The sequence below is a fragment of the Teleopsis dalmanni genome, chromosome 2 (genome assembly GCF_002237135.1).
Source record: "Teleopsis dalmanni isolate 2A chromosome 2, ASM223713v2, whole genome shotgun sequence".
In the NCBI taxonomy this organism is placed as follows: domain Eukaryota; kingdom Metazoa; phylum Arthropoda; class Insecta; order Diptera; family Diopsidae; genus Teleopsis; species Teleopsis dalmanni.
In genome coordinates this window covers 147270866-147288643 of record NC_051847.1, presented here as the reverse complement: position 1 = coordinate 147288643, position 17778 = coordinate 147270866, and the positions used below count along the sequence as shown (strand labels likewise).

General features: G+C 29.7%; 2 protein-coding genes across 3 annotated transcripts; one reads left to right on the top strand and one right to left on the bottom strand.

Moving 5' to 3' along the window:
• Positions 1-66: 66 nt before the first annotated feature.
• Positions 67-8424, bottom strand: LOC119682873 (8-oxo-dGDP phosphatase NUDT18). 2 transcript variants are annotated; one of them, XM_038096402.1, is made up of 3 exons: positions 8361-8424; positions 1045-1396; positions 67-974 (listed from the first exon to the last, which is right to left on the bottom strand). In XM_038096402.1, exons 2-3 carry the CDS (start codon positions 1319-1321, stop codon positions 205-207), a joined length of 1047 nt encoding a protein of 348 aa, XP_037952330.1. In that variant the 5' UTR covers positions 1322-1396; positions 8361-8424; the 3' UTR covers positions 67-204. The 2 variants fall into 2 exon arrangements, with proteins under 2 accessions (XP_037952330.1, XP_037952329.1); XM_038096401.1 differs by lacking the exon at positions 8361-8424 and adding an exon at positions 3029-3143 and having other exon boundaries at positions 205-974.
• Positions 8425-12986: 4562 nt separating this feature from the next.
• On the top strand, positions 12987-17778 carry LOC119680043 (serine/threonine-protein phosphatase alpha-1 isoform-like). Its single transcript, XM_038092667.1, has 7 exons — positions 12987-13422; positions 13693-13824; positions 14148-14364; positions 14437-14525; positions 14603-14799; positions 17358-17505; positions 17577-17778. The coding sequence occupies exons 1-7, from the start codon at positions 13377-13379 to the stop codon at positions 17726-17728; spliced, it is 981 nt and encodes a 326-aa protein (XP_037948595.1). The 5' UTR covers positions 12987-13376; the 3' UTR covers positions 17729-17778.

Below are 17778 nucleotides of genomic sequence, written 5' to 3'. Positions count from 1 at the left end.
AAAATTTAATATACTATCTACATTATTCCATATGTTATTTTCTGGGTAAATCAGTAAAATTGTCAATTAACTGGTTTCAGGTCAACTTGGAATTTATTTACAGTACACAATCTATTACATATCATTAGAGTCAGAGATTAAAAAAAAATATAACTATTCGATTTATATATATGTTAAATATATATGCATTTAAAAATAAATGTTTTAACGTATAACATTTAAGGGTATTGTTGAGTTTTTACTTGATAACATACGACCCAATTTATCTTCCAACGGTTTACTTAATTCATGCCAAATACATTTGCCAATCAATGAGACTTCCTCTAATGGAGGTCGGAAGACTACCAAAACATTAAGGCATATGCCATCTGTAGTGTATGGTATGGCAGATGGAGAATGCTCAACGCTGAGTATACCGTGTGGACGATGTTGTGGTAATTCTGCGCCAAAAAGTTCAATCATGAATTTGCGCAAAGTGGAGTGCAAGCTGCGTTGAGGATGTAATTCCACAGTTGGAAAATGGTATTCATTCTTCTCACTTATCAAGACATTTAGCGAGTTTGTAGCGCGTTTACGTATGACAGCAATAACGCGCATGTAATTTTTATGATGTGAGTATTTTGTGGGCAAAATATCGCTATGCCACAATTGCGGTGCCGAGTTTAGACGATTTTTATACGCCCTACCAACTTCGATTATATTTAAAATATCATCAGCACGCAAAGGTAAATCAATAATATTTGATACCCATCTTGCTTGTAGAGATTCATTATCAGCTTGTGCTGGCGTTTTAAGTATACCACCAGTTACATGCCCAGTTAAAACAAATCGCATCCAAGAACCGCCAGCAGCTTCGATAGCCAATAATGTTGTCATATCGGCGTTAAGGCCAGTTTCTTCGTAGACTTCTCGACAAGCTGCTTCACAAATAGATTCACCTTTTTCCATTCTTCCTGCGGGTAAATACCATTTGCCTATAATAAAATTAATCGTTTACGTAGAATTTTAATGAATTAAAAAATATAAAAATCTAAGAATATTAACCTGCACATGATTCTTTCGCTTCTTGCATCATTAATACTTCATCGTTTTCATTTATTAGTACACAGGCAACAATATAAGTTACTGTCTTACCGAGTACTGGCACAAAATCTGATGAAGCAGTTGGTTGTAAGCCCTGTGCCTCAGCTGTTGCGTTCTGCTCCTGCAGTGAAAAGTCACATAGTTCTTGGGTAATATCACCCAAATCATTTCCAGCTATGATATTGAGTAATTTTTGTTCTACAATGGATGTAATTGTATTTATCTGCGTCTGTGGCATATTTGTTTAGAATTTTCGAGATGTATGCCAAAAATTATTTATTATATTATTACATATGATCAGGCAAGATTTCAGCTGAAATACAAAAACAAAAACATTTAAAATTATTAAGTAGTTCTGATTATAAAAATTTAAAAAATATTCATTGCAAATTTTTATTTACAAAATATTGCTATAATTCATATCTTATATCTTACAACAATCAAGCAAGAATTAAACAAAAATATCATAGTATAACTAAAAAAATTTTGGACAAATAAAACATCTTGTCAGATCTCAAGATCGGCCTGATCTAAACTGAACAAGTAACGTACTAGTCAGCTGCTTGACCTAAAGCGTAACCTGCTTGGCCCTACGGTATCGGTGCTAAATAATCACTGCATATTAGGAAGATGTATTATAAAACTGAATCCACCCTATAATGAAATATGTCGATGAAATGCAAAATCTTGGACGAATTCGTTTCTTACGATCTGCCAGAGCTGTCAACCCGCAAAATTATGGATTTGGTCAAGTTTATAAACTTGTCGGATTAGTTCCCTTTCACTTGAATGCGGGAGTCGTGATATTCGTTCGTTTTGGGTGTTTAGTTTTTATAGTAATTCCTATCTAAATTTTAGACTTGATATAATATTATTAATAATAAAAGGATTGAAACAGGGCAAGCAATAAGATTCAATACAAGCAAAGAAACGAAGCGCAAATACCACGTTCCTGTAGGGTGTTATTCATATATAAGAAGAACCTCTTACGCTCTGCTTATATATCTTCTTAATACCTGTTATGCAAAGGTTATAAAAATTAATTAATTATTTCTTTTCTATAGTAATAAGAGACCATATAAGGTTTTAGTGGAAATAACATTCTAATTAATGGATGCTTTCATTTAAATTTATTATTATATAGGTTAATGAAAAATTTAGAATTAAGAAAATTAATTTAGTAGAGAGAATTATTTAGTATATTTATTAACATATAATGTATATCAACATTTTATACCTATAAGTGAAGATCACATCTTGAAACAAGCGTTAGAAGCATTTTCAGAAGAAAGAAAATCTATTGGATAGGATCAGGTCTTGTGGTTGACGTGCTTTAGAGAATATAATGTACGTATATATATTCATATACATAAGAAACATATATATTTTATTTAAATATAAAATACAAAATGCAAAAGAAAAAGCAGATATTAAACAAACTACGAAGATAAATATCAGTAAATAAAATATAAAATGAAAAATTAACTAAGCAAGTTGTACAATTACAATATTTCGTAGCGTTAAATTCACATTTCGATCAATTTAAAAATAACGAAAAAAACTAAACACATATATATATACTTTTGTATACTTGTTTCTGACATATGTTGTATAATTCTAAAATATTAAGGCAAAATAAGCCGAATGGCAAAATACAGTTTACATATACTGAATAAACCGTCTGGCAAAGTGTATACTGAACCCTACGTGATACTAACCAATGGTCTTAATAATCTTTATTAGTATAAAATCTCAGTATTTCAAATATTTAAGTTGTTGGATTTAGTGTTGTTTGCAAAGTCCTGACATCATAAAAAATAAAAGAAAAAATTAAAAAAATGGACACTTGGTGTAGATAACATTTGTTAACATTTGATAACATGGAGTAGATACAATAAAACTCATCTCAACACAAGAAGAATGCAATCACTAAACTTCACATTACCTCTTAATTGACAAAATTATTTCCCGATCAAAAGTATCTGCCAATAAAACGCAGTTAAATTTCAGAATTCGTGTTAATCTCACATCAAAATTAGAAAATTTATATAAAATTTTATTATATCATATTAAGTTTTTTATTAAATCATTTTATTTTATATATTTAACATCAAATTATTTAATGTATGTATTTAACATTAAAATCATTGTTTTATCGAAAAAAAAATGTTTGATTTTAAATATTAACTTTACTATTTAATGAAGATATATATCGCAGATATGATCATACTAGCTTAGATGATGAGAATCATTCTTGACGATCAAGAATTTTAGTTTCTGACGACAATACCGAAAAAATGTGTCAAATTTTATTAATTTATCTTTGCATGAAAATCAGAAAACTAGATAAGATTGTGATGGGGATGCTTAATCCCATTTGGAAAATATTTTATGCAATGCATTGTTTGATGATCTAAGGTTATAAACGAAATTACTTAAATATTTCACCACTGCAAGGTCACCATTTTCTTTTTAAAATGAATTCAAAATTATTTAGAAAACATGAATTCTGAACCATGAACTTGAAGGATGAACGAAAGGTTGAAGGATGAAGGAAAACGATGAATTCTGTAGAATACAAAGAGTGTACTACTTAGAAAAACTTAGTTACTCATTTTAAGGCGTACTTAAGGTTTCAATCGCGTCTATTATTATATAGGTTAATGAAAAAATTTGGATTTAGAAAATTAAGTTAGTAGACAGAATTATTAAGTACATATTATTAACATATATACAGAAGATATACAGAAGATGAAAGAAAACCAATTGGCTAGGATCAGGTCTTGTGGTCGCCGTGCTTTAGAGAATATGGAAGAGAAGGAGACAATAATTTAAGAAAATACGGAGGGTATCCCCATGCTGTACAGATAGGGACAGGTAACAAAGATAACACGACAAAGACATACTAGTAAATAAGATATAGGATACCTTGAGTTGATTAATTTGTTAAAAAAAAAGCGATTGAACTAATTTCTGCAACCTTAGTACATACATTGTATTTTGTAATTGCCATAAAATGTAACCATTTAAAAAAAAATGCATGTTACACTAAAACATACTCTTAATATTAGCAGTGGCTTAAATTCATAAATTGCTTTTGGGATTAAATGGTAATAACCTGTGTTTACCCGATCTGTCCACTGTGGAACAGATTTATTGAAATTTTGTCTCAATAGATGAAAATTTGACTCCCGGGCCAAAAGTTCAAGTCAGATGAAGAGGTAATACATCATTAATAAATATTTTGAAGACTTTAATACAATACATTATTTAGTGGAGTTAAAGTCATTAGAAAGTGTACCATATTAATAGAACATCAAGCCAAGAAATAAACTAAACAAAAATTATTAAAATGTTTCATTCTATATTGAACGTAAAACGTTTTCAATATCTCTTCGTTATACTAGCAATGCTAGTGCCGCAAAATTTAACTTTTATAAAAAATTCAAATACCGGATATTATTAGCGCAGAAAAAGAAGCAACTGCAAAAATTTCAATGAGAAGCATTATAATCAAAGAAGCAAATAAATATGTGGGATCCATAGAGAGTTACTTAATTAAAATTCGAAAAAAAAAAATTAACATTAGAATTTTTTTTTATTTTATATCATCAATAGACTTTTATGTAGTTTCTAGCAGCGGGTTGATTTTTGCTTAAAAATTTCTCCGTCCCCAAATGTATTGATCATTAATACAAGCGACGATAATTATGATGATGAACTGGTATAGTTGCTTTCAAATGTACACATTATAAATTGAAATATATTTGATTGCACCAACAATGGCAAATGATGACTACAAAGAAGATACGCTGTATTCTTTGTAGAAAGAAAGATCGGAGAAAAACAAAGAACATAAAAGAAACCAGAACTATGAAACATGAAAAAAGAATGTAAATAATGTCTAAGGTGTATTCTTTTCATTCAGCTTTAGATGCTTATTGATGATTTCAAGTATTTTTAATGCAAAGTGTACTAACATGGGTGCAGGTTAATTTAAAAAGGGGATTTAAATATTCTGTGGAAACATAAATATCATTAATATATAATATAAGTATCTTATTCGTGATATATAATATAAAGCAGAGATCTATTTATTGAAATTAAGGATCCTTTAAGTAAGATTCTTATAATTTTTAGACAATTGAAAATACAAGCAGGCCGCCTACTGTTTCGAATAGGATTCTTTACAGTTAAGTATGTCATATTTTTCTAGGTATAAGTTAATCAAAAACAATTTTGTATATCATAGAACTGCAACGAGTCATAATTTTAATACTCAGAGTACATTCATAAAAAACTAAATATAGATGTGTATAAACATAAATACTTATGTGCATTCTGTTTTTAACTGTTTTTATTTCAAGTGTTATACTCATGAATGATTCATTGTATATAAATCATTATACTATAAGTTTTGTCAGCTACATGTATGAATCAGGTTGAATATACTACAAAGAATCAGAAAACCACAGCCATTGATTCAAGTGTTCAGTACTTATTGTAATTCTCTGTTGTATATAATCACTATGTATTTAATCTTAAAAGTAGTACTTTATATACATATAGGAACACATATTGCAACATCATTTTTAGAGATTTAAAATCGGCGAGATCTACCGTAGTGAACTACTATCAAATTAAAGTTTTATCAAATCCCAGAAAGATGAAACAAAATTACTTGTATTGATAAATGAGATTAGGTTTTAGTTTTCAAAATTTGATTCATAATGATGGTACATTTTGTTATCAAAAACTTTTATTCAGAGGTCTTCTACTGAAATGTTTCAACATTTCTTGATTTAAGTCTAACAGCAGTTATTAATACTTATTAATACTTAATACTCTAACATTAGTTATTAATATTCATTAATCTTTTTTCTTAGTCGATATTATTTGCATTTTAAATTTTTATTTTAATCACCTTCACTGAGAAATGTATACATTTAGCTTGAATTGAGGACTAGTTGCTTTATTGGACACAAGAAAACAAGAAGCAACTACGTAAATGCAAAACTATATTCGTATATAAAAAATAATAAAATTGTAAAAACACTAACGTGCATCTGCTTGTATGTAGAAAGTTCATTTAAGTGGATAGTGTGAATTTAATTTAAATGAAATTTTGTAAGTTATTTATTGATTTACAACGTAACTATTTACATTTGTCTATTAACAAGAAAGTAAGTTCCCTTACTGAATATTTTCAACGTCTGATTTAATTGATTTTGAAATAGATAACAGTTGGAAACCATTCCCATTAGCGAAATAATTAGATAATTCACTTATAGCAAACAATGTTGTGTAGTAAATAGAGCACAAGTTTTTTGTTGGGTTCATACTTAGTAAGATATCGAAAAAGAAATAATAATATACAATATCATATAATATCTAATTATTCCCCAACAACAACTGTTTAATATCACACAATTTTGAGCTGATTCAAGGAAGTTTGCAGAAGATGACGCAAGAGCGACCGGACTAGCGACTATCGTTCAGGGATGTGAACATCGAAAACGTCACCATTTTGCTACTTAGGCAGTTATATTGCGAACGACAGTGGAAGTTAACGCCGAATAATAAAAGTTAACGAATAATAAAAGTTAAACAAGTCTTTGGTATGTTCAGTAAATTGTGGAGTTTGTCAAACATCTCACTCCGCACTAAATTAAGATTATTCAATATAAATGTAATGGCCACCCTTTTATATGGATGTGAAAGCTGGAACACTTTTGCCGGGAGCGCATTGCGACTTTAAACATTTATCAATCGTTGTGTACACCGCATACTTCGAGTGTTCTGACCTAACACTATACGCAACACCGAACTATGGTTAAGAATTAGGCAGATCACTGAAGCAATAATTATACGAAAATGTAATTGGATCGGTCATATTCTACGCAAACATGCGGATGATATCACTAAACAAGTCCTATAACAAGACTATAACCCCCAAGACTCTACGAAGAAGACTCAGGCACCCGCGCATCGTAGGAGGAAGCAGATTGAAACAAAGTTACGATCTAACGGTGGCAGAATTTGGAACGAAGTTAAAAATTTGGCATCAGATATAAATTAATAGAAATTATTTGTTTTGACCCTATGTTGCTTGTAGAAATTAAAGGATTACATACATATACCTACATATGTAAAACTAGTTCTCTAGATTCCTTGCGGTTAAGGGGTTAAAATATTCCCGCTGTGGGCATGCTTGTCATAAATCGCGGCACCACGCTGGCACTGTGTAGGAAGTGTGCACGGTAGTAAGTGCTCCAAACTACTTGCGACACCTGACCAGAGGTGCTTATCTGGTACTACGGAGGTCAGTGGGCCCGCAGCTTCGGCTATGCTGACCAGTTGTGGTTGAACTCACAGTGACTGTGGTTAATACCCAAACTTACGCGGGTAGAATGTTTGCCTTTGGTTCACATTCGGCGTGGAATTGTATGCTGTGATCCAAAGATCAACAGAGCTATTGGTAGGCCTCGCATCAAACCAAGGTGGAAGTTATCTCCTATACACATTTGTTCATTGGCGTTGATTGACGCCTTCTATTAATACGCGTGTTTTTGAACACTGTAGTGTTAGGCTACCACGGCATAGAACGCTACGTTAAATAACACAGAGACAGCATACATATGTATATGCATATATCTATTTATATATTTATGTTTACAGTGCCATTAATAATTCTGTTATTAATTTTCAGCTTACATTCACTACGTTACTACTACCACTATATATGCAAACCATATATAATTATCATCCCCAATGCCTACGCCACTGCATTTAAAATTGTACGTGCATGAATGTTGCCTGCTTGGAGGCGAAGATGCAGTTACAATTTTTATTTTTTATTGACAGAGTTGTTTTTGTTTTTGTTTCTGTTTTTGTTTTTGGTACGCAACTTGTATGTTTGTGCTTTGAAATGTAGACAAAGTGGAGTTGATTGTATCATTTAGAATCTCGTATGCTCGAAAAATGATGTCAATGGCTAAAACTTTCACAACTTAACAAATAAAATAAAATATTAACTTAACACTTTGATAAAATCGTTTTTCTGTAACGTGCAGAATATTGCGACTCAGTACTATAGCATTTTCGTTATGTTTTCTTTGCTTGTTATTTATTTATTTTTTTTTTCTAAATCAAAACGAACATAATCGATAGCAGAAGAATGTTGATATGCAAATTGCAGCACATTTTTTCATTGCTTTGGAATGTTGTTTAGCTTTTTCTCAAAAGGTCTTGCCTTTTTCTATTAAATTTTTACTCACTTTACAGCTTTTTTAGCGCAAGTTTGAAATACGCGACACACCGCAACACAGCCAGACCGCAACTGTTGTGACTTTTGACTAAGTATTGTTTTGTTTTGCAGCAATTCGAAGCTGAGCTCAACTTGGTTTGGTTCGGTTGAGCTCGGCTACGACGCGCTGCTTCGAAGCGAGTTTATAATTTTCTATTTTGGTTATTTCTTTGCGTCTCTCTAATGTTCACAAAGTTTGATTGTCTATAATTTGGCATCACTGAGCATGGCAAAGCTGCAGAGCGCGCTTTGAGTCTGGCTTACACTGCTGCTTGGTTTGTTGCCGCCCGTTCGTTCGTACATTCGTACGTTCGTACGTTCGTTTTTGTGTTATACTTCTTCGATCATTAGAAACTTGTTGCGATATTGGCAATTTGTGGAACAGGTACTGCGAGTAACTGTTCGACACTGTCTAAGCGGTTGTCCTCTGTTTGAAGATGGGCTAATGTTTTGTTGTGACGCTCCGTTGTAGACAAGTGGTTCGACTGCACATGACATTGGCCGTAAACTACTATTAAGCCAGATTAATTCTAGTGATTATATTTAATAAGTGGAAACAAATCAATGAACATGGCTTTGATGTGTTATGGAAAATAAAAACCTGTATCACGTTATATATTTAACCAGAATGGTTGCGATTTTCACATAATAAAAAACAAAATGGAGCATAGTAGAGTAGTTTTACCGCCAAATAAAAATCATGTGTTTCTTATTTGGGGTTCAAGTGAAAGGCGTTATCGTTAGATTGCGGTCAGTGGGAACAGGTAATAATTTTAGAAGATTTGGCATGTCTATGTGCAATTATTAAAGTTTGTTTAATATTTTTGATGACTTTACATTTATCCTTTCACCAGTTTAAATAAATTTTCTTTTTGATCACTTTAATAACAGTTTTGATGAAGATAATAAAAAAAATCATTCAAATGTTATGTACTTATTATCATACAATCATGTAAATTGTTATTGAGTTCTTTTTATACTGAAATCTTTAATATAAGATGAGAAGACTCAACGATATGCAGACATCTGTATGCAATCTGACCACGTTCAGATAAAAGGAAATCTAAAATTCTCTTTGAGATACTTTGTAGAGATATCGGTCTTTTGGTAGGTTTACTTACAGGTCACTGTAAACTAGAGAACCATGCTAGAAGATTAGGTTTGCATTTCAATCAAATCTGGCAGCTGTGGGGATAACGATGAGAGTGCCTCATCGTTAATATTTTAGGTGCCCCCTTTCTTGAGAACCTGGCCCAATTACCGGACCTGACACTAAATAGCATCTTATGCTTCGCTAAAGGTTTTAGGTGCTTTAGGACCCTGAGTTTTTCCTATATATACGGTAACACAATTGACACCTGAAATACTAAAATTTGTAGTATGAAAAGCCAGACTAGAAGTAGAGATAAGTATTTTGGTTCATAATAGCAACGTAGTTAAGAGGTAAATTATCATGATACCGCATAATTATCATAATATTATCATGACTTGATATCGCATACACCTTAAAACCAAACTTTAACAAATTATAAGAAACTTTTTTAGGTGAAATACTACAGTTAACAAAGATCCCCTAGGATTTAGATGGACAAGAATATTTTTAAGAGCTCATTCCAAAAATCTTATTTACGATATTTTTCAGAGGCTTTAGTACTTAATCGCTTAAACAAAAAGTGGAAAATAAAAACAATAATTTGTAATAATTTTAAAACTTTAACAGAGTTGAATTACTCAATTTCCTAAGAAAGTTTTCTAATCGACACTGACACGTTAGAAACCTCACAAGATATACAATTTTTTGAGTTGTTGTAAAGAGTTCCATGTCCTTTTAGCTGAGCATCTATCTACAAGAATACGCCAATTTAACCTACTGTTCTAGCATTTTATGGAATATTCAATCTCCTAACATAGTTTTCTAATCGACACTGAATCCAATCAGTTAGGTAGTCAGAATAAGACTCTACTAGGCATCTATATGCATTCTCCAGATTTTTTATTTTTAAGAAGAGCCAATTTGCATACCATTATCTGCATACCAACTTTTAATAAATGTAGATCAAAACTACTTCAAGCGAATATGGCTAGATATGTCAATATCTTCTAACAAGAAATAGAAAACCAAAACTTATAAACAATGATGATATAATTCGTGAAATTCGTGATCTTATGTTAAATTTAATAAGTAATAATTATTTGGATCACACTCTATCGCATGCATTTATTTATAATTTTATGTTGACATTAACAACGTTAAAACCTGTCTTGATGTCGATTATCAATAAGACTATTTAACAATACACACTGATGCACTATACTGTGTCAACCAAAAGAATTATGTTTTTAACAAGATTCTGCTTATTATCTGAGTAATAGACAACTGCCAAGAATAATTAAAAACTGTTCTGATTGAACTTAAGTCATGATTCATTATGTATTTACTACATATAAAAATCTGAACGCAAAAGACAATAAACACTGCTGTGGTTGTACTTATGTCGGAATATGTCAAATATATACTTATATCGGTTTGGTTTGCTGAGTCGGGCACTCACTTTCCGGGGCGCCGAATTGTGGTCGGTGTGTAGCATTACACTCCTCCAAAAAAAAATCGGAGTGGTTGTACTTATACTTGCTAAAGTTTTATTTATCACTAATGGTACTCTATTGGATTTTATGCCCATGTGATCCAAATTTATTGAAGTACTAAGATTCGTGAACCTTAAAACGGATTAAATTCAAAAATTGAAGTCTTGTTGAGATAAAAATAATACTATGCCATTATAGCAACAAAATCTTCCAATCGCTTTCACGGGATTATATACTTTTTACTATAAGCTAAAACTTAGCAAGAGAAACCAATGAGTTATAACGCTATTAACTAGGTTAATATAGAATTAAAGCTTATTCGACTCGTCATTTAATTTAATTCGATATTATACTAAGTCTTTTAAATACAATAGATTTTATCAAGTATTTTGGTCTTTACCGTTCTCTGTGCATTTCTTTTGTTGCAGGGTAAGTCTCTGTGATCATGGAGCATTGCAAGCATGATGCATACGCATAATAATTCGGTACGGTATTATTACACACAGTGATGCATAACTATATTGCGGTATATTACAAATAAAAATTGACGCACAGCAGTTACAATTACCAGCTCAATGTAAGGCAGCCATTTTTATTTTATGAGAGAAGTGAGTAGAAAAAGTCAAAGCAAGCAAATTACAGCTTTATTTAGCTTTGGAACTGCAGTGTACAGATTCGTGTACAGAGTTGGGTATTACTGAAGATCTATGTCGAGCATGAAGTTGAACCGTACCGATCCGACTTTTTGTATAAAAAAGTTGAATGTGTAATACGCAGAAATGAATATTACTACGTACATGATTAATCATTTTCTCGCAGAATTCCTAGTATGAAAAAATGCAATTTATATAATTAATTATCAAAGATAAAGTTTTTTTAACTATAAACCTATGTGGTAATGATAAAAATTGCTTATAACAGAAAATAACAATAGTTTTTAGTAGATTTTTTTGAATAGATCTTCAACTCCAGCTAGAATTGTTCAATTAAGTTAAATTAATTGATAATAATTAAACAATTAGAGAAATTAAATTTGAAATATAGCTTTCATATATAATGTATCTTTAATTTAAATTTGAAATAGAGCTTTCATATATAATGTATCTTTAATATATTTTCAACTAAAAAGTTGAAGGTGAAAACCTAAATGATTGAACCAAGTCCAAAACCCAAAGTGAAGCATTGTACAAAAAATAAAATTGTTTGTAATTTTTTGAATAGAAATACTCACACTACAGCTACAACTAATGAAATAAGGCAATTAATAAATGCAATTACACAATTTCTAGTTCTTCCTTTATACATACATACGTATATGAAATAATTAATTATTTATTATTGCATTCTGTACAAACAGCTGAATGCATTGTCGTGGCACTATTAGGTTTCATAAAATTTACTACATTATTGGTACTCACTTTGATTAGTTGTTTTTAAAAATTACAGAATATGCACATGCAATAAAATTGCACCAATTTAATGGATAGTTTCGATGAACACTTTTTTATACATATTAAGTCTCTAGCATTTATTGTTTTTGTGTGTAGTTTTTTACGTTAAAATTTTTTATATAAAAATTGATTTTTTCAAAGAGACGTATTATTATTTTATTGTAAGAACAATAATAATATACTGTTTCTGTTACAGAAACAAATTAAATTAATACTTTAATTTAATTTTTGATTTTACATAGTCAAGCGTATTGCTTAATTTCACTTAACCACAAATTCGATATCAAATGTTATTGTTTACGAATTGAAGGGCACATAGGGTGTTATTGCTTTATATACATAAATAATTTTTACTCATATATACATATGGTTTTATATTAAAATTTAATTTATGTTAAATGTAATTATATCTATATTTAAATTTTCTACATAAAATTTGCAATAATTTTATAAATAAAAATTTTTCACACAGTAACTAACAATTTTTGATATATTTTTCTCAGCCTATCAAACGTCAAATGTGCCATTTTCATTTGTTCCTTGTACACGTTCATCAATACATTTTATTTTTTTGGCACATAAGTTAGAAAAAAAAACGCACGAATCATAAAAAGTGTTCAAATATAATTTAAAAGCACAATATATTAATGTAATTACTAACATTGATGGAGGAAGGAGTTAAATAAATGTATAGTAAAGAATTAAAGTGAAAAGCCACTATTCTTGCCATCTTTCGACAAAGTTCCCCCGCCCCAACATTTCCTCATACACACGAGAATCTTTGCATAAAACAGAGTGTATACCAAAAAATAAAGCAAAGGCAAAGGCAAATATAAATTGAGGGAAAACGGGAAAGCTTTCGAGGGATTATAAGAAATTAACGCATAAAATAACATTAAGTATTGCAGTGATAACGGGTTTATCGTTTAAGGAAGAACTAACCTCACGAAATGTCCGAAATGAATATCGATAGTATAATTTCAAGGCTCCTAGAAGGTAAGCACTGCTGTGTTAGCGAAGTATATCACTTCCTCACTCACATACATCCCTCTTACCCTTTTGTGTGATAGAGATTAAATTCTTGCAGGTGTTTTTGTTGTTTGCCCTTAGTAAATTATACAAGCAATAGATAAGTTGCAATGTTTTCATTAAATAAAAAAAAATTTAATAATTAAGTGTAACGAAATAGATTTTCTTATCAATAATATATATAATTGTTTTTCTTTTTTTTTTCTTTTTGTTTCTTCTATTACATATAATTTTTAGTGCGGGGAGCTAGACCTGGTAAAAATGTGCAATTATCAGAAAGCGAAATTCGTGGTCTATGCTTAAAATCTCGAGAAATATTTCTATCTCAGCCTATACTGCTAGAACTGGAGGCACCTTTAAAAATATGCGGTATGTACAATATTAATAAATAGTTATAAATTGCACCAAATTATTGTTTAAAATATTTTCAAATAAATTTTAAGTTCATTTTAGGCTTTGCAAGCAAAATGCAAAACCCATTGTCTGCTCTCAAGTATCAATAAACTCAAGTCAAACTATTTAAGTCGCTATCAACTGCTTGCTAAGTACGAGTTTATTTTCATTGTTTTTGTTTTTGTTAAATTTATTTAAGTTTTTTGTTGTAAATTTTATGCACTTGCTTGCTTTTTAACTATTATTTTTAATTTTTGAAAGATTGAAGGATTGAAATATTGAAATTCTAAACATTACAGGTGATATTCATGGTCAATACTATGACCTATTACGTCTCTTCGAATATGGTGGTTTTCCTCCAGAATCAAATTATTTATTTTTGGGTGATTATGTAGATCGTGGCAAACAATCCTTAGAGACAATTTGTTTGTTATTGGCGTATAAAATTAAATATTCTGAAAATTTCTTTTTGTTGCGTGGAAATCATGAATGTGCCAGCATCAACAGAATATACGGGTACATATATTATACTATATTAAATAGAAAAACAATATACTAACATAAATACTTTTTATTTACATTATCTAGTTTTTATGATGAATGCAAACGTCGTTACACAATAAAACTATGGAAAACATTCACAGACTGTTTCAACTGCTTACCAGTTGCAGCAATTGGTAACCAACATTTTATTTAAATATATTTTTTTTAACATTGTATTAATTACTAATCAATTTTAATATATTTTACATAGTTGATGAAAAAATATTTTGTTGCCATGGTGGCTTGAGTCCTGATCTGCAATCAATGGAACAAATTAGACGTATTATGCGACCTACTGATGTTCCTGATCAAGGCTTGTTGTGTGATCTTTTGTGGTCAGATCCTGACAAGGATACAATGGGTTGGGGAGAGAATGATCGCGGCGTGAGTTTTACATTTGGAGCAGAGGTATGTGTAATTTTTACAAACAGTTTCTTTTATTGTACTATTTTATTTCTTGAAATGGAGAGTGAAACGTACTGCTGTTTTTAGTAAATAGATTCATTATCTGTGTAATATTTTTAATAATTAATGGGTGGTGAGAATTGGGTGACTGTTGGGCGATTTCAGGACAATAGTTTTATTAATAATAAAGTAGTAATAAGTTTATCAGATTATTTTGTAGTTATTTATTAATAATTTATTTATTTATTAGTAATATATTCAATTATTAGTAATTTGTTTAGATTAGATTTAAAGACTTTTCAACGTTAGCATAATATATCTTATAGATCACAGTGTATCTTTATCCTTTCTAATTAAAATAATATGTACAATATTTTCGATTATGACACTCAACAAATTTTCAACCACTCAACTAATACAGTTTCCAACATTCTGTTGATCATATTATGCGCAGTACCATTTAAAAATTAATGATGTCATATCTGTTCACCTGCCCTCTATAATTAATTTGTTATGCACATAACCAATGACAATATTATAACTGTATTAACATATTTGTTGTAATTCTTATGTAATCAACAATGATGCAGCAAGTTATTGAGAAACATGAAGTATCCATAATTCTTCTCAAGCGATGTTATCGTACTGTTTTCTAAGACAGGGTTCGGGCCAATCTTATAACAATAATTAAAGTTTCTACATTTTATATATGATTTGTATTAGCCCAGAGATCATTGTTGTAAAGTCACTATAGGCATCATATATTTAAAACTCAAAAGCTACGGAACTATACTTTGAATTAAATATTGGAATTTTTTTCATGTTTCGCATTAACAAAAGAAAGCTGACTTTATATTCGATTCGATTCAATAGAATTCCACATGAATCAAACACCGAAAACAATGTATTATCGCTACTACTACTCTTATTAATTGAAAAACTTGATTATTTATGAATTATTGAATATATCATCAAAGATTTTAGTTTTTAGATCAAATTCAAATAGTTAAGCTAAAGTTTATTGTAATTCAATGATATTTTCATCTAAGATAGTATTGTCTGTAGTCCCTTAATTGATTTTCAATTTTATGTTGATACCGCTAAAAAGTAAACAAATAATCATGGTATTAATAAACTTTGAACAAAAAATGTACATTGCTTGCATGACTAATGATCGCAAATCAGTTTTTTAATTGAATATAATATTGATTAGTTAATATTTATTTACATTACAGATTTAGTTAAAATTTTTAGTTCTATGATATACAAAAATTTATAATTCTCAGACACTTCGAAAATATTTAAATTTTGAACAATATTTTGACAAGAGAAATAATTTTGTAGACTGTTTTTGCTAGATGGGAGAAAAAAATTATAGTAAATAAGCATTTAACTTTATATAAAAATGACAGTGGTACTATTATATTTTTTTAAATTTGATATCAAATTTTAAAGTTTAAATAATGACGGATAGTTTAGCAGTACTTAATATGTAAATACCAAGTTCCTCATAATTTGAACATTGCAAATTCGTTTTATGAACATTGCTTCAAATTAATAAATGATCGTCAAATAATTACTACCATGATACCACCATTTACCGTTGTAGATAGACTTTGAGATAATCGATTGTTTTTGCTCTCATGCCAGTACTCAATTACTTGTGAAGTAATTCAAATAATACTTTTGGAATAATTAAGAAATGGTTGATGGCGATCAGTAAAAAAAACAATAATTAAAAAATAATTGATGGTGATAGGTACAAAAAATGATTACATTTTTTATATGTTAAAATCTTAATAGAACCATAAAATTATTACATAAATGTTATTATAGATATATACCATACAAAGACATTGGAATTTTAGAATTATGTGGTATTTGTGGTGTGCGAGTTATATCAAATTCCATCAAAACTGAACACTGCGAATTTTAATAGGTCGATAACATTTAATTTTTAATTGAATTTTAAAATGCTGTCAAGGATATATGTATATATATTAATTAGATATTGAAAATCATACAAATTTATTTGTAGATTATAAGACTTATTAGATTACTTAGTCTCTAGATTATAAGATATAACTGGTGTTAGTGGTATGTCAAATTATAGGTGTACTCATTGATTTTATTACTTGAACAACAAAGCAGTAATACAGCAGAATGAATGATGAATGAAATGAAAAGAAGAACCTGCACCTTAATTTTTTAATTTCAATTTAGACAGAATAAATTATTTTCTGGTTATTATAGTCATCCATCACATCCATTACAGCAGTGTGAAATATATATTGATAATGAGGAAAATTTCTTTATCGTTATTTTTTTATTGGTGATTTCAAAACACATCCATTACTGCAGTGTAAAATCTATATTGATAGTGAGGAAAATTTTGTTGTTCCTATTTTTTTATTAGTGTTTTCAAAACATATATCACATTGTTGTTGGGGCTATAAATCTTTGTTCGGTTATCAATAAAAACAAGACATTTTGATAAAATTTTAAAATATAACTTTACTATTTTTTTTATTATTAATATAATTTTCATTTTCTTTCAACAGGTTGTTGGTAAATTTTTAGAAAAAATGGATTGCGATTTAATATGTCGGGCACATCAGGTCGTCGAAGATGGTTATGAATTTTTTGCGAAGCGACAACTGGTTACTCTCTTTTCAGCACCAAATTATTGCGGTGAATTTGACAATGCGGGTAATTATTATAAACTATATATATTAAATATATTATTTAAATAATTTTCATATTTCACTTTTTTCTTTTAGGTGCAATGATGTCAGTGGATGACACTTTAATGTGTTCTTTTCAGATACTAAAACCTGCTGATAAACGACGTTTTGTGTACCCTAACTTTGGTAGTTCAGGGCGTCCTTTAACACCACCACGTGGTGCAAACAATAAAAATAAAAAAAAATAAGCATAAACCAAAATAGAAAAAAATAAGCCTAAAAAATGAATTATAATTTT